The 25,359-nt window shown below is 34.8% G+C and overlaps 1 protein-coding gene across 1 annotated transcript in view; it reads right to left on the minus strand.

Annotated features, from left to right (window-relative positions):
- RP1 (RP1 axonemal microtubule associated) overlaps positions 1-4,970 on the minus strand; it is a 582,455-nt gene extending 577,485 nt beyond the window's left edge. Inside the window, exons 1-2 of the mRNA XM_031946393.1 lie at positions 4,323-4,970; positions 3,041-3,209 (exon numbers count right to left, since the gene is read on the minus strand). Coding sequence (XP_031802253.1) covers positions 3,041-3,209; positions 4,323-4,964 — 811 coding nt within the window. The 5' untranslated portion in view covers positions 4,965-4,970. The remainder of the gene's footprint in view (positions 1-3,040; positions 3,210-4,322) is intronic.
- Between the last annotated feature and the right edge of the window lie 20,389 nt (positions 4,971-25,359).

Raw genomic sequence — 25,359 nt, forward strand, 5'->3', positions numbered from 1 at the left:
CCAGTTGCTATCCCTATTATCATCACTTTAATCATCCTAGCATCTATTTCTCTTCAAGTCAATCAATTCCATATTTTAAATTTATTTTTTAGTTTTGTATACCTGCTATAAAGAAAATAAATTTCCTGTGAATTACTCTGCCCCCCTCCTTATTTTTGTATCTGTTTTAGCAATTACCTTTATATTCATTTCAAAAGATAGTCTTGAGAGTAACTCCTTCAGAAATGAAATTTCTTTGAAAAGAAGTATGTAGAATCTCGTAGATTCAGTGATCCATTACCAAAAAGAACACCTTCTGACTAAGCTAAGACAACACAAACACTTCCAGCAAAGCCAGGAGCTCTGGATTCCAGTTTTGCTTCCAGCAAATCCAGGAGCAAAACTGGGATCCATAGCATATTTATTTTATTCTGTTATTGTTTTTAATTGTCAAATGACTCTTCAGTTAAATTCTCATCATCTTCAAATACCCACTGGTGTTTTTAATCATCATTTTAGGGTATCAGTAGATGCTTTTTGGCCTTTTCAGTGGCACACTGCTATCTATAGCTGGCGTTTAACTTGAGCAGATTCTCTCACTGTTTAGGAATTCAGTCTCAGGTCCTTTTTTATTGCAAACAAAGGCAGAAATTACTATAAACTGTGACATTATGGAAAGAAAGAGAGACCTAGAATTTATTTCCTTGAAAGTATTATTTAAAACAAAAGAGAGAGGGAGGCAGGAGGGTGGGGAGAGAGGGGGGGGAGAGAGGGAGGAAGGAAGGAAAGGGAAGAGAAAAGGAAGGAAGGAAGGAAGGAAGGAAGGAAGGAAGGAAGGAAGGAAGGAACGGAGAGGGGAGGGAGGGAGGAAGGAAGGAAGGAAGGAAGGAGAGGGGGGAGGGAGGAAGGAAAGAGGGAAGGAAGGAGGGAGGAAGGAAAGAGGGAAGGAAGGAGGGAGGGAAGGAAAGAGGGAAGGAAGAGAGGAAGGAGGGAAGGAAGGAAGGAAGGAAGGAAGGAACGGAGGGGGGAGGGAGGGAGGAAGGAAGGAAGGAAGGAAGGAGAGGGGGGAGGGAGGGAAGGAAAGAGGGAAGGAAGGAGGGAGGAAGGAAAGAGGGAAGGAAGGAGGGAGGAAGGAAAGAGGGAAGGAAGGAGGGAGGAAGGAAAGAGGGAAGGAAGAGAGGAAGGAGGGAAGGAAGGAAGGAAGGAAGGAAGGAAGGAAAGAAGGAAAGGAGGGAGGGAGGGAGGGAGGAAGGAAGGAAGGAAGGAAGGAAGGAAGGAAGGAAGGAAGGAAGGGAGAAAAGGAAGAAAAAAGAAAGAAAAAGATTGCATGCAGTCTGCATCCATGCAGAAGTACCCGACCCCTATCTCATTAGGATAGCATACAATGAAACATGGAGCCTCCTTGACTCCATATATTTCCTTTGGATTTTTTTAATACATTTTTTTCAATTCAATCATTATTTCAATCATTTTATGGAATCATGTGAAAATGCATAATACTTTAGATTTAAGAATTTTATTTCTTCCAAAGATTTCCAACACTACTTTATATGTATGATCTTATTTTTCTATCATTAATAGAGGCAAATTGGTACAAGGGAAAGAACACTGTATTTGGAAATAAATCAACAGGAATTTATTAAGCATCTATAATGTGTGAGATTGTGCTAAGTCCTGGGTCGGAGAACTTGAATTTGAATCCTTGCTCCATCACTATTCTATAAAGGCCATAATATAAGTCACTTAACCTCTTGGGCCTCAGGTGCCTTACTATAAAATGAAGGAGTTAGAGAAAGTGACTTCCCTCTCCTAGCTCTGTCTATAGTACTATAGTCCTTACATCATTAATAAGTTATATCCATAAAATACATTCTACAATATATACTTTTTCTTTTTCATAGATGACTTTATAGAGATTTCCTCTACTTCAATTAAAAATCTTTAGATGCCTCTACTACAAACATGGGAAATACATTTCTGTCAAATTGTACTAATCTGACCACATATAAGAATTGGTCTATATACATCAGTGGAGTTTTGTACCTGACAAAACAAAGATTAATTCCTTAAGAATTAAGACATTCACTACCTACCACTCCCAAAACATAGAATATTCAAAAGGCCAAAAGGGGTGAAAATAAAAAGGTAAAATTGTAAAAAGCTAACTATAACTTATCCAAAGCTTTCTCCAATAACATTGTGCCCTAGAACCATTACTAGATAGCAAATACTTAACAAACTATTTCTCCAGGAAGAAAAATGTACATAAGACACGCTTTTAAGTTTAATCTTCATTATTAACATTTTCTTCATCATTTTCTTAAATCTAGACAATCATCAAAAAAAAATTTGTAACACTTGAAGATTTTTGAAGTTTAAATGAGCATACTGAAACTTTAAAAATTGGGTCTTATGAACCAGTTCAAGCGGAATTCACTATATATTTATGTATATATGTATGCATGTATATGTGTGTATGTTTATATAGTAAGTATATATATATTTGTACATAGCACCCATTATACTATATAGCATTTTCTTATTAGCAGCCCAAGGTTTTTGTTTCTCTAGAATGAAATGAAAACGAATGAAAAGTGGTTTTATAAGTCTTGGATTGCAAAAATTGGGAAAGAATGGAATTAAAGATAAATTATAGCGATTCTATTCACTTAGTCAACTAAGCAAATGCTACTTACTATATAATGTTGGGCTAAGCTATAATATAACTTCAGAATGCAACCAGGTGGAAACATGACATTTTCTTTCCCCTTGAAGCAAGACGTCACACAACCTGTTGGTTTACTGAAACTGGCACAGGGTGTAGGGGGGGGGGGATGATATTATTTCAGGCAGGTACGTTTTTTTCATGATCAAAAAATACAATGAAAAACATTTCAATATATGGGCTAACCAGATTAGGATGAGAAACATCTTTCAATTTTCTTTTTTTTTTTCATTTTATTTCCTACAAAATAGAAACTTGGTCCATTTCAACATGTACTTTCTTTTGCTGTCAAAAACTCTGAATAGAAATAGAAGCTCTATTTTTTAAGTAACTTACTTCTGCCTTGTGGTTTAGCTTGTCCTTTGGGGTAAATGTGTCTAGAGGTCCTTGGTAAATGATCAGAAAGCAGGTACTTCTGAAGGTCATAATTTCCTGGCTTAAATGGCTCTCTTCCTGCAGCCACCACAGCACCAGAGCTCAGTATAACTGCCTGTAGGCTGGGCACCTCAAAGAAATAGAAAAGGTCACATCAGCAGAACAATATGCATTTTGGAAAGTATGACCACAACTATTACACATGATGAAAATTTTATTCTTTCCACATTGTCATTTTCAATTCTAAACTAAATCTCAGCATGTATGTAAAGAATTTTGTAAACCTAAAACACCATATAAAAATAAAATGTTAATATTATTGTTAGTGTTATTATTGTTGATTGAATCAGCTCAATACATCTCCTAGTTTTATAGGAAATAAGAATTTATTAAACTTCTAAATCCATGAATGAAAGTTCCAGGTGCTTTCAACAATTTTTTTTCTTCTTTGCATCTATGATTTCATCTGCACATAGAACTCCCAGATTGGAAATTCTTATTATCCATCCATTCTTCTACAGCTTTAAGCTTGAAGAATTGTCTGGGCCAGGATTAAGTGATGTGTCCATGTGGCCATGTCTGGCTAGTAGATATGCCAGAGAAAGAACTTGACCCCTGCCCTTCCTGACTCCAAAGCAAATCCTCTATGAAGATAAACTATTTCTCATTATGTAAATAGGAAAGAAATAAATGGCCTATCCATTCTTCCTGAAGATCCTATGGTATAGCTGGAAAGGTATAACAACATATAAGATGATGTATGTGTCCTCTGCTTCCCACTGTCAACCGCAAACCCCAACAAGTATTTAAGGTGTTGCCCATTTTACACCCTACTCTGAGCTAGAGAAAGCTCTAGCTAGTATATAAAATATTCTTCTAGTTATATACTAAAGTCATCAAAGAAGATACCTATATACACTTTTTATTTGTGGAAACATAAGGAAATCAAAGATAATTCTCCTCCCGAAACTTCTAGTCCCATTCAACAGCAGCTATTATAGCTTAAATGTTGTCAGTATGGTTCCTCTAGTTAAATGTGTTTTCCTTGAGGGCAGGAATGATTTCTTTTGGGGGGGATTGGTAGGAGGGGCCCATCCCTGTGGCCAAGTACACTACTAATAAGAGATTTATGAATCCCAAATAATTCATTAAATGATTTATTGATCAAGCATTCCTAAAACCAAAAGAGTAAGCTACATTATCACTGAGGAGAAATGGCTTTCTCTCAAAGGTATGTTCTTACCTTTCTTCCATCTGTGGTATACAGCTTCACAACTGGGTATTGCATGAGCTCAGTCAGGTGGTCCAGAAAGGCCTCGAAGTTCTGAGTGATCTTCCTGCTCAGAACTATTGGCTGCCTGGTCCGGGGATCACCATTTTTGAAAACTAAGAGCTTTCTGGGCGTCTGAACCACCGCAGGAAGCTCTCGATAACTCAGGCCAAAGTCCTTTGCCCTGGCCAGCTGTGCAGCTCGGCGACGGGCACTGACAGGCCTACTGCTCTGCCAGGGCAGGGGCTTCTGGCGAGCTTTCTCCAGGTCAATGGGTTTTATTTTTTTCCTGTGGGAACAGATGTATGACCTGCCATCCTCTAGGTCCTCCAGCTTGGTGATGCTATGGATACCCCGTGGGGTGCTGATGTTCCTGACTCCAAAGGGCAATGGGACCTTCTTTGACAAGTTGTCAAGCAAAGCATCAAAAGTCTTGAAAGAGCGAGGGTTGACAACCATCTGGATCCCACTGAATTGAGGGTCTCCACTCTTATAGAAACTAATTCTTTTGGCCACGACTGGTTGAATGACATTGGAATGACGAGCATAGGAAACTTGGCCTTCAGACGAAGCTGCGTGAATCATTGAAAAGTTAGTGGAAGTAGTTTCACTCATTTTGATTGGAATCTAAAGAAAAAAGAGGAGAAAAAGAAAATTTAAACAAATAATAATAATAGCCATAATGAGAGCTAATATTTGAACAAGTAGTGCTTATTTGTTATCTTGTTTAGTTCTTGCAATTCTACATGGTAGATCCTCTCCTTGTCCCCATTTTACAGATGAGGCAACTGAGGCACAGAGAAGCTAAGTAGCTTACCCAGGATGGCATAGCTTCTAAGTATCTGAGGTAGTATTTTCTCTCAAGTCCATCGCTATATCTCTTATACCTTGTATTATGACAGTTATATCTTTTCTACTATGATAGTTAAAAGTTGCATAAGGTCCTCCTATCAATAATTTCCAAAACCAAATTTCAGAGAACTGGGAAGCCTTCAGAATATTTCCACTAATTAATAAAAGCATAATCTCTGAACTGAAAAGTGAGCTGTTGTGAAAGGATTTGTTTGATTCTGGGTTGTATTTTTTGGTTTTATGCAATTTTATTGCATTTTGGGTTGTATTAAATCACCTTAATTATTGGTGTTTTAAGAAACAGTGAGCATTCCCCACAGCTTGGAAACAAGGATAAATTCTAAAGAAAAACTGAACCAATTGAATAAATGTAATCAGTACTCTGAAGATGGAAAAAAAAAAGTATATTTGTAATTTAAAACTTGCTGTAAATCTGGCCCCAATCACCCACTTAAATAGATCCAAGCTGTTATCTAAGATTCCTTCATATATCTCCAGTATAATTTGCAAATTTTATCTGCATATTCCTTAGGAAAATGTATTCAAAGATCAGAATAGAAATTAGATGTTTTCTTCCAATGGATGAAAGCAATTATGGTACTTGAGACAATAAAAGCAAAATGCACAAAGGAGAAAGAGAGGAGAAGGTGGAGGATATAGTAGAGTTGAGTCAGCAAAATTGAAATCCTTTTTCATCCCTGCCATAAGAAACCCTTATTTGACCTTGAGCAGGTTGCATAATCTCTAATACTTAGTCTTCCAGCTATAAAATAGAAATGATGAGGTCTTTATCTGTGTCATAATAAAAATATAATAAACCATTCACATTTAGATCATTCATTTAGATTCATATCATAGTTTATTGATAAATCCAATCTGAACAGATACCTACACAGGGTCCGTGTTAATAGGTTCTTTTCCCCCAGTAGTAGGACTTGGGAGGCATTTTTCTGTTCATATTTAAATTTACATTTATAAATACATCACTGCATCTTCTGTTCCTTTAGCCAGTAGAGAAGGTTTTTGAAATCTAACTAAAAGATATACTTATTATCCTCTGCTGCTGAACTCTAGTGGAGATTAAGGAGTTAACACTGGTAAATCAGTTGGGATAAATAGGACTCTGAAAGAATAATGTGTTAAGCTATTATGCTCTGATACAGGGCAAGCTAAATACTTCCATAAGCAGTGGGTCAGTGTATGTCCTCATTTAATCACACACTTCTCCTATACATTTATAGGAAATAAAGGTTATGCAAAAAGGAAGAATAATTCATGCTAATGTCAATTCTGCTTTGTAGTCTCCTGAGTGCCCTGGCCACGTCTCTAATGTGCTGTACAGCTTTCTCTTCTGCCATGAGAGCTATCACTAATCAATCATCTCTTGCTCCTATCTTGTAATCATCCATTTTTCTTAGTTACAATATGCTTTTCATTCTATAAACTGACAGAATAGCATGGTAGAACATAAATTAATTCAATTCAATAGATGTGATGTACTCACACATTCAGGGCACTGTGCTAGATACCAATATACTCCCTGTTCTTAAGGAATTTAAACACTAAGTGGGGAAGGGTATAACACTGACACAAATGGGAGATGACACCTTAGATGGGGACTTTAAAAAAATAGAAGGATTTCTATAAACAAAGATATAAAGAGAATGTGTCCTTAATGGATGAACAGAGGTAGAAAAGTAGAAAATAAAGTCAGGGAGCAGTTCAGAATCCAATTTAGCAAAAAGGTAGGTAGAATATGGCCAGGTGCGGTGACAGACCTTGTAATCCCTGCTACTGAGGAACACCAAGGCTGGTAAAGAGCTTGCAGTTGGGTGTTCTGAGTCAAAGACAATGTCTACAATAAATCTGGCAACAATTTAAGACTATAAATTGTTCTACATTGAGAGAAAGGGTTTGTTTTTTGTTTGTTTGTGTTTTGCCAGCAATTCTCAATACCACTAAAATAGTAACCTTCTCCAATACACAGATCCCTCTCCCTCTCCTTTTCCCCTTCTCTCCTCTCTCTCCCTTTCCCTCCATCCCTTCCCCTATTCCCTATCCCCTATCCTTCCCCCCTCTCCTCTTTCTCTCTCTCACAATATGTAAATATATATGTGCATACATACATACATACACATATTCATGCAAGTACATTTGGAACTAACTTGAAACAGAAGTAATGCAAATGACTGTTTAGTATACCCCATTAGTCTAAATCAACAATAACAAACAAACCTATTCCACCTTCCATGCCTTAATTCATTGTCTAATGTTAGCATTTTAAAAATAATAAATGGAGGACTTTTTCAAAAATCCATTTATTCACTATGGTCATTAAAATGGAAGTTTTGACTTCACAAAACATCTTTCAGAAAGCTAAATATCTATCTCTGCCAGATTTTTTTATCTCCCTGTAATTCATATGATTAGGCAAATGGCAGGCTGTTTAAGATATAACATTTCATTATTTTTATTAGGTAATAATAAATTAAAGCAACTTATATACATATATATAACATATCCTAGATATAAGTTATATATGTATATATATAACTTATATTCTATATATACATATATATAGGAAATCTAAAACTGAAAAGAAGATAAGGTCTAGCTTGTCATCCCTAATTGTATTTCAAAAATTTAATAGAAAAGAAATTGAAAGACTATTTCATGTGTGATAATATGCTAAATACCTTATTTCAACTCAACTTCATTTGAGCAAACTCAATTTATCTAATTTTTTTCTAAAATACAAACCAACAAAGGTTACTAGAATATTTATATTACTCTTTATATTCTCAATAATACCACATTGTTAGCATTGCTGATATACCGTATACAATTTATTTACCATTTCATAGCATGATAATAGTTTTATATTCAATACAAAGATATAGCAATAGTAAAGCTGAAACTGAAAAAAAATAAAACTCCATGAAACTAGCTAAAAAAAAAATTTCACTTCAGAAAAATAAAAATTATTTCTATACTCACCAGCAATTGAAATCTTGTTTTAAAATTTGTTGAACTTTTTGGATGGGTTGGTTGGTTGGTTGGTTTTTTAAGATTTTCAATTTGTTAGTTAATGTACATATATTTCATTGGTCATGTAACTAGTTCATTTTGTGCAATGAAAGAAACACTTTCAGGTTTATTCCAAATGAGTGTCTACCTAGGGATTAACTAAAGCCAATTAACTTAATCTGAGCTGATGCTAATCACCAGTCAGCGCTCATTTTGGTTGGATGGTGATCAAAACCAAATCTGCTGAGTTGCAGGGTTAGAAGTTCAAGTATCTTTCTAATTAGAATTTCTTTTGTATAATTTTTCTGTCTTTGTGTCACATTCATAGGAAAGAATGTCTCTAATATACAAGCATTTCTCACCCACTGCTAAAACCTGACAACCTGAAATTCTCATTTCCTTATGTTAAAAAATAATTTTCATTATGCTGCTTAAAGACAAGATGGTTGGCACTTCTTCCATGTAATAAATCCTGAGATAATGTTTGTTCAGAATATTCATTACAAAAAGAAAACATAATACCTAAGCATCTTTCCCCCTTAGTGTTCATACTGTTTAATGCTATACATCATTGTGGCTCTAATATAAATGGTTATCAAAGTAAATGGTTTGGTTATTTAATACTGCACAAAGTGGCACACCAAAACAAATAAAAGAGTTTGCTTCTGAAAACACAGTCCAATTGCACTGCCTTGTTTAATCATAGTGGGATTGGAAGATGTTTCAGGATTTCAGTATCTCCACAGATGGCAACTCTTCCCTCTAATGACTACCAGCAGCCTAATCTTATTTGAAGACGCTTTTCCTAATCAGTACTTGAGCAAGCTCCCCATCTCTGTTTTGCACAGCAACTCAAGGGTACCGAGAACAGAATCCCTGTGACAGCCCAATCCTTTAACTCATACATTTTACCAACTTCTGCCTATTCTGCTACTTTTAAAAAAAATCAATCTGTATCTGTTTTTTTCTGACTTATTATCCTTCAATTCACAAAAGAAAATAAATCATAACTGTACACTTTTGCCTCAGATGCATATTTTGTGACAAACCATCAATTAAAATTAACAATATTAATAAAAGTTGTTTTTTCAACCTCTGTCAGTAGTTAACCCTTAACTTCAGATAGACATTTCTGGCAACAAGAGGCAAATGTTAGTATACAGAGAGAAGCCATATTTATAAGGGATCTCTCTTGGTTAGTTCTATTTCTGATGCCATTTTCTCTACCTTTACCGCCCTTTTGGATTCCTGACCCTCTATCTGCATTGATTTCTAAGGCTTGCTTGTTCTTGATTCCCTAACAACCCTCACTTTAAAATCAGGATTCAGCCCCTTTTCACTTCTGAGTGCCCGAAGTAACACAAGGAATTCCTCACTAAGGTGAGTTCCTTTACAATTACAATCAGGAGCACCAATGGAAACCTGCCTCACTCAGACTGCAAGGTAAACAGTTTGGCTCCTCAGCATTGCACAAGAATATAAGGGTCATCATAGACAAACATCCCTTACCTGTCACCAAGCAGGTTATATAAGCTTAGGACAGAAAACAGGGAAGAAACCCTAGTGTGCTGTGCATGTGGAATAAGCTCTATATTTCTTCCTTCTTGCCCATGCTGAACCCTAGGACCCTGAAATCTGACCTGCATCAGGAACTTTCTATGTATCTGTCCATATAGACGTGGGCTGAAGTCCAGGACATTAAAGCTTGGCTCCCTACTTAAAACTATCCACTCTGCAATTCTGCCTACTAGATAGCAGGTCTGGTTTGCCTCCGTATTTGTACAGACCTCTTGGATTTTTTACTGGTTTCTGTGCTATGGACTCACTGACACTCTGTTTTCATAAAAAAACTGGCATAATAGACTGACACTTTCACCATGCCCCTGAACACAGACAATGGCAAAGTGACTTAGTCCAAGTCATTAAGTGATCTAAAATTCAGGGAGTCTGGATAGAGGCTCCCTGAATTCTAGATCATTTAATGACTTGGATTAAGTCCATTTTTATTTTTACTAGATTTGGAGTCAAGAACTGAAGGGAATCAAAACAAGTTACTAATCTCTCACAATTACAATTTCACCATCTGTAAAATAGGGGGAATAAGTTGCCTTTTCTCAATCCTTATCCATCCTGACCTCTGATGCTGTCAATCACCCTCTTCTCTTTGATACTCTCTCCTCCCTAGATTTCTATGACAGTATTCTCATCTGGTTCTCCTACCTGTCTGAGCACTGGTCAGTCTCTTTTGCTGAATTTTCAGGTAGAACATGCCTGTTGAACAGAGTTGCCCACCAATATTCTATCCCAGACTTTCTTCTCTTCTCTCTTTAAGCTATTTCAGTTGGTGATCTCATTAGCTATTGTAGATTCAATTATTATTTCTAACCAAATGATTCCCAGATCTATGTATCCAGTTCTATCTTTCTTTTGAGCTCAGTCTTGTATCACTAATCACCTTTCTAGACACCTTGAGCTGTCTGATACACATCTTAAACTGAACATGTCCAAAACAGTTTTTTTCTCCCAAAACATGCTTTCTTACTAACTTCTTAATTATTGTCAATAACACAATCATTTTCCCAATAATGTAGGTCCACAATGTCAGCATCAACCTTAACCAATAATCATCCTTAATCCTTTACCTAGAGTCATCCCACAAATATAATTGGTTACTAAATCCTGTCATTTTTACCTTTAAGATGCCTCATATATATCCCTTTCTCTCCACTGACATAGCTGTTGCCCAAATTCAAGAACTCATCATCTCATGCTTAAACTACAAGAAACTTCTTACGAGTCTCAAGTCTCTCCCCACTGATTCCATCTTCTCGGCTGCCAAAGTGATTTCCCTAAAGTACAACAGTAATCATGTCATTCTTCCTAAAATAAATGTCAAAGGCTCCATTTTATCTCCATGATAAAGCATAAAATCCTCTGGCATTTAAAGACTTGTTGTACCACTGGGCCTTTTCCTACCTTCCCAGTTTTCTTACTTTGTACTCCCCTGTATAACCCAATGACACTGACCTTCAAGCTGTTCCTCTCAAACAATCCTCTGTCTCCCCACCCTGCTTTTTCACTCCCTTCCTAAAATGTGATCTTTCCTGCCTCTAAGCATTTCTACAATGGTGTCCAATTGTTTTCAGTCATCTCTGACTCTTTGTGACCCTATGCAGAGTTTTCTTGGCAAAGTTACTAAAGTAGTCACTTCTTTCTTCAGCTCATTTTACAGATGAGGAAACTGAGGTAAACAGGGTTAAGTGACCTGCCCAAGGTCACATAGCTACTATGTGTCTGAGATCACATATGAACTCAGGTCCTCCAGACTTCAAGTCACTGCCCCCTAAGCTGCTCCAGCTTCTTTCAAAATGCAGCTCAGACCCCATCTTCTGCAGGAGGGCTTTCCCAGACCTCCATTTCCCTCTACACAAATACTCCTGCTACTACTTTCCCTCTGAAGTTACCTTTCATTTTCATTGTGTATATGTATAGTTACTTATATGCAATATAAGCTTATAGCAAAAAAATTTTTTTCTTTCTTTGAATCCCCACTGCTTAGCATTTAGTAATAAATATTTGTTGACTAACTTGTTATACTTCACATTTCATCGGGTGGTTGTGAACACCAAATGAGATTATGTATATGGAGCACATCATAAAACTTAGTCCAATATACAAATGATCCTCCCTTTTTATTATCACTGCACCTACACCAACCAACATTGAACTTAGCAAAAAGAAGTGCTTAATAACATTTCTGGTATCTTGCAATTTTGGGTATGAAAACTTGAGTCTCTCTCCAGCCTGGATTTCTGTCTAGCTTTCCAGTGCCAACCTCTTACCTGTCTGATTATAGTTAGCTTCTGCCCATATTTTAGAATGATACATGAAAAACACAGATGCTCATGAAAATCAAATAGCAAGATACTAAAAAGGAGGCAAAACCATCCTGACACAATGAGACTCAGGAGACTATTCAGGGAAAGGTAGAATTTAGAACTAGGTGAGATCTTACACTTCATCTATTCCAAACTCAACATTTTTTTTGGAGAAATAGAGAAACAGAAAGACATAGGTAGAGACAGACAGACAAACATATGGAGACTCTTTTTTTAATAATAGCTTTTTATTTTCAAAATACTTGCAAAGATAGTTTTCATCATTTTCCCTTGAAAAAACTTGTGTTCCAAATTTTTCTCCCTTCCTTTCCCTCACCCCCCTCTACTAGACAGCAAGTAATTCAGAATAGATTAAACATGTACAATTCTTCTCAACATTTCCAAATCTATCATGCTACACAAGAAAAATCAGATCAAAAAGAAAAAATGAGAAAGGAAAAAAGCAAGCAAACAACATTCAGTCCTCATAGTCCACTTTCTGGATGCAGATGGTTCTCTCCATCACAAGTCTATTGAAACAGATCTGAATCACCTCATTATTGAAAAGAGCCAAGTCCATCACAATTGATCCTTCTATAACCTTGTTGTTGCTACATACACTGTTTAGAGACATATTTTTCAAAATATATGCATATGTATATATTTATATTTATATATATGTGTGTGTATGTATATATACATGCACACAATTTTTTATAAATTACTTAGGAAAGTAATATCTATGATGCGGTTTCATTTGTGTCAGTAATAGTCATATGTGTAATATTCTATTGACACTAAAATGTCTCAGAACAACTAGACTTGATAAGATAAAACAAGACTGGATGGGGGGGAGAAATAATTTTTATTATCACCTGCTATGTGCCAGTCACTATACAAAGCACTTCATAAATGCAATCTCACTTGATTCTTACAATAAGCCTGTGAGGAAAGTTCTATTCGATTTTCGTTTTATAGTTAAGGAAATTAAGGTAGAAAAACGTTGTGACTTGCCTAGGTCCACCCAGTTAGCATCTGAAGCTAACTGAAGATGTGAGTGAGCTCACATCTGCTTGACTCCAGACTCAGCATTATATCCACTGTGTCACCATAACTTCCCCACCTACAGTTCTCTATGAGCAGCATGCCGGATTTTATGTAATACATTGTTTTCACTGATGTCTTTTAATATGCTTTAATTCTGTCATTTTAAAGAACTTGTTACTCCAAGGAAACAGGCAAAAGTTGTCAGTCTTAAAGAGCATATTTCAATGACTGTTTGAGATACTGCAGTAGCAGATGGCAAAGGGAAATCAAGCATTTAAAGCAGTGGTTCTCGAAGTATGGTTTAGAGAATCCTGGGGATCTCTGAAACCCTTTTAGAGGGTCTACAAATTCAAAAATAGTTTTTATTTCCAATATGGTAAATGTCTATAAATATAATCCAGATAAACAAAAACTCTTTGGAGAGATCCTCAATAATTTTTAATAGGATAAAGATACTAAAAACAAAAGTTTGAGAACCACTGATTTAAAGGATCATTCAAGCCCTTAACAAAACAGAATTAATCACACCAAAATAAAAGGCAAGTATAGTCAAAAATAAAAGTCAATACCAAGAACTGACAAACATTGCTTCCAAACGTCCAAGTAAATTGCCAGGAATAAATGGCAAATGAAAAATTTGATTCTCTACAATAAGACCTAGACTTCTTGATGTTAAAAAATAGTGTGAGGGTGGGAGTGGGCAAGGAGGCAAGGAACAGTTGCTAGCTGTTTCTATGAAAAAGAAACACCCATTATAAATAAATACAAAATATGATAAATTAAAGATTGGGAAAAGAATGTGATTTTACTGATGAAAATCACTTTTTAATTCAAAGTTTTATAAAAATTACTATTAGAATAGTCAAGTGAGGTGGTAAGATCTAAATATTTCCATCATATTATAAAATATCCCCCCAAAAAAGTTGGAGAGACTTTATTTCCAGAGACTTCCAGTGGGAAGTCTTATCCTTTTATGAAGTCTGATAAATCTATTGACATATTGAGAAATAATAATGTTCCACAACTATAAAAATTTCCAGATGGAAATGAAATACAGCAACATGACTTTGCAACATGCTACACATCAGTCGGTCAGTTTTTTAGAACATCAGTCTCCCCTAGTTTTCTTTCCAACTTAACTGATCTCCAGTCTCCTTTTCTGAAATTTCACCTTATACCAAATAAGTCCAAATGTCCCACACTTGTCCCTTTATATTATTTTAGTTGGCGAGCTCATGAGCCTCTCTGGGTTTAATTATCACCTTTATGCTTGAGAATTCTCAAATCTATTCAAATCAAGTCATCAACTTCTATGTATTTCAATTTTTTCAACTATAAAATGGGAATAATAATAGCACCTATATCTCAGGGTTTGGAGAGGAGCAAATGAGATATCTGTACTTAACCCAGTGCCTGGCACATAGTAGGCATTTATTAAATGTTCACTTCTTTCCTAAAAGTGTCCAACATCCCATTCTTTAGAAAGGGCTTTGCATTTGTTTTTTAGCTCCAAATATTCAGTGATCTTTTTTTTTTTATTCACTCCAAAATCTGAATATATGTCAGAATTTGCTACTGCCACTTTAGTACAATATTTTTCTTAGTCTTCACCACAAAGCCTTTTTTTCTGTTTCTTTAAGGAATATTTCATTAACTCTGATAGTCTGATATACAAAGAGGAATTTGACTAGCAATCTGGTAATTCAATGGATTCTGAATCCAATAAATCATTTTAATCTACATCTGCCCCTTTTTTACACTGAGTAAAATATAAACCTTCTGACTTTCAATTCAATCATCTTTTCACTACAAAATAATTTAAGAAAATTTTGTTGCATAAGGAAATACATAGATTTAAAATACATAGATCATCAAACATGGCTTAGAAACATTTTAGTGAAGCTCACTAAATGTCAGCTAGATTGTATAGTGATTAGAATGTCAGGCCTGGAGTCAGGAAGATTCATCTTCCTGAGTTCAAATCTGGCCTTAAATATTTACTAGTTGGGCAAGTCACTTAACCCTATTTGTCTCAAGTTTCCTCATCTGTAAAACAAACTAAAGGGGAAAAAAATGGAAAACCACTCCAGTATTTTTGCCAAGAAAACCCCAAATGGAGTCCCGGAGTCAGACATGACTTAAAAATACTAAGCAACAACAAGATTTTCACGGTGTTGGCATATGTTGTCATGGGTTTTTATCAGGAGAATTGAGGCAGAATTTATTTCCCAGTTTATTTTGACTAATCATCTCTTCCTCCAAACTGATTTGCAATTTTTTTTCCTATCTCCAAGCAAATATGTAAGTGTTGAAATAATGCTGAATTTGGAGTCAAAAAAATCCCAAATCTGTTACTTCCTAGCAACTTGGCCCTCAATTTTCTCATTTAGAAAATATGCAAATTAGACTAATTGAGTCCCAAGGTCTCTCCTAGCTCTTAAAGGTCCATGATTCTAAAAATGCCATATCCACCTACTTTATGAGCTCAAATAGGTTGTATTTCATCTCTATATTTCCCTTAGCTCCCAGCAAGTGTTCTATACATACTAGGAGATATAATAAAATTTATTGAGACTATTTTCAAGATGGATATAAATAGAATAAACCTATAGGTGAGTCTCCTGGGGTGAAGGGAAGGGAAACTTACTCTGTCTAGAGATTAACATTCAAGATTAACTTTATTATCATCAGATAATAATCTGTTTTGCAGACCCCTTTGGCACTCTGCTGAAGCCTGTGGACCGCTTTAAATAATGTTTTTTAAATGTATAAAATAATATATGTAAGATTACAAAGGAAAAATCATTATATTGAAATGCATAGAAAATATATCTTTTGCCCCAGCAATACTACTGCTTGGTCTATATCCCAAAAAGACCAAAGAATGTAGAAAAGAAAAGGTCCTATATGTAAAAAACTAGTATAGTAAAAGGAAGGAAATATAAACATTTATCAAGTTGCACTTATCAGGAGTAAAGCACTGTGTTAAGTACTTTTTTAAAATACCATCTCATTTGATCCTTATAACAACTCTTATAGGTGCTATTAATATCTTCATTTTATAATTGAGAAAACTGGCAAATAAAGGTTAAATAACTTGAGTTATTAAATATCTGAAGCTATATTTCAGCTAAGGTTTTCCAGACTCCAAGTCCAATGTTCTATATACTAGCAGTTTCTGGTACAGGAAAAAATTTGGAAACTAAGACAATACTCATCATTTTTGGGATGCCTAAAGAAATTACCATATGTCAAAGTAATGGAATATTATTATGCTGTAAGAAATGAGAGAAAGGATTTCAAAGAGATATGGAGAGAATTTAATGAATTGATACAGTGTGAAGTGAATAGAACCAAAAGAAGAATCTTATAACACCAGTATTATAAAACCTAATAATTTTTAACACTTCTATGAAATGATAAGAAATGAAATTAACAGAGCCAAGAGAACAATTTATATAATACCAACAACACTCCAAAAATAAATATTTCTGAAAGTCCTAAATATTCTAAACAACGTAATGACCATTGTTTTTCTTTTTCTTTCCCCTAATGGGAAAGAAGTGGGTAGAAAAAAATTTTCTATTTCCACTCCTTTAAGAAATTTAATTTAAAAAAGGAAGTATAGTGTTTAAAACATGTTCATGGGGCCCCAAGTTGAATACCTTGATTAGTTCTGCACCTTCACTTTTCAGATAGTTAAATTGAAATTCAGTCATATTAAACAACTTACCTGAAATCCAGAGTGTGAATTCAAGAGCTCTGACAACAAATTTAATGTTGTTCTCATTATTCCATGCTGCTTCACACCACAGGTAAAGTGTAGTTCTTAACTATTATTTACTCTAAAAACTATATCACAATCATCTATTAAAAAACAAGGGAAATATTTTTATCTGAATGTGCTACAAATATTTACACTTTCTTTTCTGTTTAACTTATATTGTAAGATGAGGTTTTTTTAAAGATTTGGTTTCTCTTGTTTGGTTTTTTGTTTATTTTTAGTGAAGTGGCTAAAATCATATATCCTATAAACTTGCCATTTCATTTCATCATGCAAATGACTTCTTGATTATTCAATTTAGCTATGAAAAAGTAGAATTTCTAATTTTGATAATCTTATTTGATGAACATATCTAACTAGAATTCTAATAATTATAATATATATTTCAATTTTTTAAAAAGATATTGTCTACTATAGTGTATTACAAAATACCAGGGTTTAAGATTTGCAACATAATGATGAATGTCTGAGTCAGCAAAATATACCTACCATATCTCCAGGCTTTGACTGATGTACAGATTGGATTTCAAATAATTCAAGGAGTAAAGCCTGCATAGACAAAGCAGGAAACAAAAGAATAAAGTAGATTAGGGTTAGTAGTAAAGGACAGTAAATCTTCCCACTTCACTCTATATTTTAGTATAGAGAAAGAACCACTAGATTTTGATTCAGAACAGATTTTGAATCATCAAGGAATCGAACTTTGAATCATAACCACGATGAACATAACTATGAAAACATAACATACCTAGGAAAAATCACTTTCGCTCTGGGCTTCAGTTTCCTTAAATATAAAATGACTGGATTACCTTACCACCTTACCACTCTAACTTCCATAATCTTTTAACTCCTCCCAACCATCATAAGAACCATAAATTCACATATCTCAAGCAAGGTACTGGAGATCCTGGAGCATCCTTTGCATCTTCAATGAATGCTATAAATTCTTCATTTTACAAATACCTTATATCATATGGAACTTTTAAGAAATAAAAAGAAAAGTGAAATTTTTCTACTCATATTCTCTGAAAAAAGCAAAAAATAAACCCTTTCTAATACCCATACTACACATTTGTTAGAAATGAATGCCTTTTGCTGGACCAGTTCTATTTTACTGAAAAGAAGTTTTAAGTACCCAGCTGTGTAACAATTGATAATCATTTAAATTGCTTTGTAGCTCCCATATTGCTAACTAAATTTGTATAATTTGTTGTTGTTTCAACCATGTTAGTTAGACTATTCATAACCCCATTTGCAGTTTTCTTCACAAGAGATAATGGAGCACTTTGCCATTTCCTTTTCCAGCATATTTTACAGATGAGGAAACTGAGGCAAACAGGGTTAAGTTACTTGCCTAGGGTCACACAGCTAGTAAGTGTCTGAGGCCAAATTTGAACTCAGTTCAATGAGTCTTCCTGACTCTAACCATCAGTTGTCCTAAATTATATAATGGTTCTTTCCAAAGCACCCAATCGATTTCACAAATTTAAGACAATAACGCCATCCAGTTCTTTTTTCAATCCTTTTGGAATGGTGCTGCTACAGTCATCAGTGATAATGGTTAAAAAAAAAAAAAAATAGATGTCATTCCATTGCCTCTAAATTGCAATGGTTTAGTATTCATGATACAATGACAAAAATATTCAGTCTGGAATCAGAAGTCTTAAGTTCAAATCCTGCCTCCAACAATTACAATCTGGGTGATCTTGAGCAAGTGATTTAAAGTCCCTGGGTTTCAGTTGCCCCATATTTTAAAAAGGGGATTGGACTAATTGACTTCTGAGAGCCCTTCTGTGGTAGATACAGAACTGACCTCAAAGTAAAGAAGATATAGATTGAGTCCCCTCTCTGTAGACCTGAACAAGTCATTTAACCTTTTAAATACACTAGTCAGTTCTCTAAGACTAAATTTCAGAGAAATGCAATTTGCAGTGGTAAAATTTCCCTATCCAGGGAAATCCAATGAAATCACAGGTTCAGGCCTTCTCCTCATAACTGTGAAAACTATTACATAAAGTCTGAGCTCCTTAAATTTGCAATGAAGCCTAACCACAGTCTAGTCCTAACTTTTTTTCCCTAGCCCCACAAGAAAAGAAAAGAAAAAAAGGATGGAAGCAATAGAATTAGAAGAGGAAAGAAGGAAAGAAGGAAGGGAGGAGGGAAGGAAGGAGGGAGAGAAGGAAGGAAAGAAGGAAGGAGGGAAGGAAGGAAGGAGGGAAGGAGGGAAAGAAGAAAGGAAGGAAGGAAGGAAGGAAGGAAGGAAGGAAGGAAGGAAGGAAGGAAGGAAGGAAGGAAGAAAGGAGGGAGAGAGAAGAAAAGCAGTATTTATAAACAAACAGTTCTGTTGATAGTCCTCAAAGTTTCTTCCCTCTTTGCCTTTGCTCAAATCATTTGTTTTACCTGAGTGGCCCTCCCCATTCTCCATCTGTCTTACCCACCATTGATTATCCTTTATAAGGACTCATCAACTGAAAATATTTCACATTCTCCCTAAACCTTCTGTGGTTTTGTTTACACCTCTCTTTGAGTACCGACTTTATCTCCTCTACTGGGTCAAAAGCTCCTTGGGGAAAAGACCTGCCTCATTTGTATCCATATCAAATCCAGCACCTAGCTTTTCATTTACTAAGTGATATATAATGTTCCACCTATTCTACAAGTCTTAGTACAGTTTTAAGCTATTAATACATAATAACTATATTCACACATCATTAAATTCAAGACCTCATAAGGATCTACCAATACAATACCTTGCAACTGTTAGATGCTTAATAAATGCTTGCTGAATTTAATATTTTAATGGAATTTTAAGTATTCCCTAAGGTATAAAAACTAGAACTACTACCAAATTGCAAAAGAAATTATCACATTATAAACCTGGGTCTAGATTAAACTTTCTAACTGTTCCAAATCTGTTTACATCCTGTCCAAGAAAAGTGTTCCCAAAATATACTTTTAAAAAAATATGCTGCTACTGATAAGATTTTTTGAAGCATTTAGTTAATGTACTATTTCACTGACCTCTGTAAGCTATTATCAAGCTAATCCCTCCCAGCATTTGTTTGGAAAATTTTGAAAAGAAAAATGTGATAGCCAATATCAACTTGAGTAGGAAAAAAGGAAAGAGAAAAACAAAAATATCCAGAGGAAAAGGGAGAGGTAATAATATTAGTAGTTTCTATATTAGATAATCAGAGTTAAAATAAAATCAAGGGGATGGTGCTTCCTAAGTATACTTCACATCCAAAAATAAGTTTTTAGAGCTGACATCTAAAATCAAGTACATGGTTAGAAATATGCATTTATTCAATTATCTATTCAACAAATATTATTAGGAACTTATTATGTCCCATTATGTTAGGAGCTATAAGGAACCCAAAGATAAATAAGGGCCTGGTCCCTAACTTCAAGAAGCTTTACACTAGAAGGAAAGATAAGAAATATAAGCAAAAGGTCTTCTATTATGTTCAAGAACCATAGAGTGGTACAACATGACATGGGAGTTCAGAACAGGAAGAGAAGACTTCCGTCTTGTTCAACTAGAAAATGATTCATAGAAGCATAGATTTCAGGAATAAGAAGTTGATAGTCCCACTGTACCCTGCCCTGGCCAGATCATATCTGAGGTATTGTCTTCTGTTCTGGGCGCCACATTTTAAGAAGGACATTGATAAGCCGGGGAGTATCCTAAGGAAGGCAACCAGGCAACCAGGCAACCAGTATGGTGAAGGGTCTCCAGGTCATGCTAGATGAGGTCTAGTTGCAAGAGTTGGGGGTGTTTAGCCTGAATAAGACAAGAAGGGAAGGGAGAAGAGGAGATGGATGACATGATAGCTATCTTCAAGCATGCGAAAGAATGTTACTACTTGTCCCCAGGAGACAGAACCATAAGTAATGAATGGAAGCTGCAGAGAGATTGGTTTGGGTTTGATATAATGGGCTGCTTTGGGAAAGAACTTCCCATCACTGGAGGTGGTCTTTGTTGGGTTTTTTTTTTAAATTTATATTCATTTATTTAATTTCTATTACAAATCATCTCCTCCTCCCCAACCATTGAGAAAACAAAAATTATGATGCCCATTATACATATGATATCATGCAAAATTTACTTCTAAATTAGCCATTTTTTCAGGGGAGAGGGCTTGAAAAATAAGGGTTGAAAAATAATCTGCTTCAATATTCAATTTGAGTCCATCAGTTCTCTATCTGGAGGTGAATAATATTTTTCATTATGAATCCTCTGGCATCCTAGCAAGTTATTATAATGATCGGAGTTATTAAGTTTTTCACAGTTGATTATCTTTTTTATTACTGATTATTTTATATTGATTATTGTTAAGAAAAATATTGTTGTTACTGCGTAAATTGTTCTCCTGGTTCTTCTTACTTTGCTTTGCTTCAGTTCATGTGAGACTCTACAGATTTTTCTAAAACATTGGAAGTCTAATAGTAAAAATTAGATCAACATGTAATCATAAATAGTGTAGAAGAACATCTTTTTCAGGCTTGAGTTATACTAGTTGGCAATTGAGAGCCTTTTTGAGTTTTATGATTCTATGACGATCTAACATTTGAACTAAACCTTGAAACAGAGAAAACAGAAAATAAGGACATTCCAAGGGGAGGGGACAGCATAATCAAAAGCAGAGTCAGAAAAAGGACAAAACATTTTCAGAGAAATGGAAGCAGTCCATTTTGGCTCATGCATTGTATATAGGGAAGAGAAATTTAAGAAAGTATCTTAGCAAATATCCATATTTGGGGAAAGGGGAAATAGACAAAAAGCATCAAAGGAAATAGAGAAAGTTCAGAGAAAAAAGAATAGTCAAAATAGGCCAACAAGGCAAAGAACACTAAAGAGTATTAGCAAAAACTAAATGATAATCATATAAATTATTATGTCACATCTCCTTGGTCCCTGGGAAAAGAAAGCCAACTAATTTTTAATTTCTACCAAATTTTAATGTTTCTAATTTTCAAAGAATTGCTTTATTTGATTAGGTCAGTGAATAACTAACCTTATACCAGAATATATTACATTGTTTGATAAAGAGTATCCTATAGATGTTTTCTACCAGAAGCTATTGTTTATTCATTAAACTAAATTTCTTTCTAAATCTAAAAAAAATTGTAGTAACAAAAGGTTAAATTTTCCTATTATGTTGGATCACAAACGTTTCTCTATCCATTAACACTATCTGCCAACCAAGAATTAAAAAACAAAAAAATAAAATCAGAGAAGTTGATAGTCCCACTGTACCCTGCCCTGGCCAGATCATATCTGAGGTATTGTCTCAGCCTACTTGAAATCAGAGAAGCTCATCTTGGGCAAAATAATGTACTTGACCATAGATATTAATGAAACTATCCATGGAAGCATGGAAGAATTTCAATCTGTATCAGCCACATACAACTGGTGGTACAATGGATATATCTTAAGATCAGGAGGACCTGAGTTCAAATGCAGGTTCAAACATTTATGAGTTATGTGACTCTGGGAAAATTATTTAACCTCTCCTTGCCTCAGTTTTTGAATTATAAAATAGGAACAATAATAGCATCTATATCCCAAGGTTATAATGATCAAATGAGATAATATTTGTAAAAAATGCTTGGCACAGTGCCTAGAACATAGTAGAAACTACCCCTTTTTTTTTCTTTCTCACACCAATGAAATTCTGAATTTTTGGAAGTACTAAAGTCTAAATGTAAGATATATGTGAGCATTTTGGTTACTGAAAAGAACAGAAAAAGATTTATGTAAGTAAAACTGTTTTTAAAAATCCAATTGTGAAAAAATGCAGTCTCAGATAAAATGTTAAAGTGGGATACAGCAGACTCTTCTAAGTCCCAAATATTGAACTGATTCTCAGATGAATATAATATAAGGACTTGAAAGCATAGCAGTAACTGAAAGAGCAATAATTACAGAGTATTGTAGATTATTAATTCCTTTGCATGTGTCTGTTTTAGAGTTACAAAAGATATAACTGATCATATTATTATAAGTCAAATAATTGTAATAAGAAGATGCTAAAATTCTATAAGAACTGTGTGGGTCATAACTGACAGAATTCTTAAGTTTTATTTCATATACAAAAGATGAGTCATGAATGACCAGGTGACTGATTTGAGACATCAGAAAATATAAGAAATCAGAGAAGAAATTAAAGATAGGAAAAAATATTGCAGAAGAAGCAGAGGAATAAGCCGAGTACAAAAAGCATCAGAAGAAGCAGGAGGCAGAAGACATTGAAGGCTTCTATCTGTGAAAGCTGATTCATAAGTAATTTTTATCCTGGCTGAAAGAGAAACATTGCCTTGCTGAAGGATTACAGAAAAGCAGAATCAATTGAAAGACATTTTCATAATGATTGAAGGAATGCTGTGTAAAGCATTGTTTTAGGAGTGCATGATTGCTCTATTTATGGTTTGATAAGAGAAAAACAGAAATATAAAATGGGCTTTGCATGTATTTACTGTGCATTGTATTTATTGGAAAAGAGGCTTTACTTTGCTAGAAGTTTATTATCTAGAGAAAGTAGAATTCTGGCAAAGGAAGAACTGACTGAACTTTTTTGAATTGCCTGGGGATCCAACCTGAACAGCTTTGAAATTTACCATCATAAGAGAACTGCTTGTCACTGAACAAGTGCAATGTGGATTGTTTTTTATTTATTTGTTTATTCATTTATTTATTTTTGCTAAAAAGAACATTTTTTTTCCAGCATCCTGTTAAGGGTGGCTATAGGTTACAAGAGCTTGCTGCTGTTTCATTGAATGAAGAGCAGAAGAGGGGTGCCTTTGCCCAAGAGGAAAGTAATGAGAATCAGAAAAATTTTAGCAAAGAAGCAGCTTCATGATTCAAATTCTTCCTGAAGGAAATAGGACATCAAGGCCTGTAATACAGAATTGTGAGTTTCCCCATGGGTTTCCTCACTCATGTACCTCCCTGCTAGGTTTCTTTAAGTGTGTGCCCATTCTCCTCCATAGGTAGTATTCACAAGGGAGTGGAACCCAGGTTTATGGAGTGTTTTGGTTATTTTTGCTTATAACTCCTACTGAATAAAAAAATTTAATATTTCTTCTTCTGCCTTTTATTAAATAAACATTATAATTATTATTGATTTTGTCTTTTTCATTTAATAAGTGTTTTATGTTCAAGAGTTAATGATGTGATGGTAATTAATTTTGTATAAATGGAAAAAAAAGAAAAATTGTATAAATGGTTAACAGTGATGGGGTCAGAAGCTAGAGGGGTGAATCTTAAGATATCATCCCATACCAGAATGAACCTCTAGAAACCTGCAAGAGAATAAGAAGCAGAAACTATGGTAGAAGCCATGGCCATTTGCAAATGGGAATGTCAGCTCTAGCCAAGAGAAAGGGGGAAAGCTTTGGGTGATTATAACACCCCTGTGCTATATAAATAAAAAAAAGTTTCACAAACATTTAATAGAAATAATTTCCATTAATGATAAATGTTGGAGGGGATGTGGGAAAACTGGGACACTAATGTATTGTTGGTGGAGTTGTGAAACAATACAATCATTCTGGAGAGCAATCTGAAACTGTGCCCAAAGGGCTATAAAACTGTGCATACCCTTTGACCCAGCAGTGCCATTACTGGATCTGTATCCCAAGGAAATCAAAAAGGAGGAAAAAGGACCCACATGTGCAAAAATATTTGTAGCAGCTCTTTTTTTGGTAACAAAAAATTGGAAAAGGAGTGGATGCCCATCAAATGGGAAATGATTGAATAAGCTATGGTACATGAAATTAGTGGAATATTATTGTTCTATAAAAAATGATGAACAAGCTGATTTTAGAAATGCCTTGGAAAGATTTATATGAACAGATGCTGAGTGAAACAAGCAAAACCAGGAATACATTATACTTAATAACAACAAGAATGTGTGATGATCAACTATGAAAGATTTGGTTCTTCTTAATAGTTCAGTGATCCAAAGCAATCCCTATAGACTTTGACTAGAAAATGACATTTGCATCCAGAAAAAAGAACTAAAGATACTAAATGTAAATCAACACACGCTGTGTTCACTTCTTTTTTCTGTTTGTTTGTGGTTTTTTTAATCTCTCCCATGGTTTTTCCCTTTTGTTCTGATTGTTCTCTCCCATCATGATTCATAATTATCTTTAAGATTTCAAAGTTTATTCTTGAGAATTTACCAAAGTTTATTTTCTTTGCAAAATATGATTCTATCCATTCCCTGAAGCTTCAGGAAGCTGCTCTTCAGAGAACTTTGGGGATTGTCTTTTCTGCCTTCTTCTCCTTTTATATCATAAATTCCCATCATTTTACCCTAACAACAGTTTCTTCCTTAATAAGAATAATATGCAGAATTGAATTTTGCCTTGCTAGTTCCTCTGCTTTTTTAAGGATAAAATTATCATAAAGACA

This window comes from Sarcophilus harrisii, chromosome 1 (assembly GCF_902635505.1).
Source record: "Sarcophilus harrisii chromosome 1, mSarHar1.11, whole genome shotgun sequence".
In the NCBI taxonomy this organism is placed as follows: domain Eukaryota; kingdom Metazoa; phylum Chordata; class Mammalia; order Dasyuromorphia; family Dasyuridae; genus Sarcophilus; species Sarcophilus harrisii.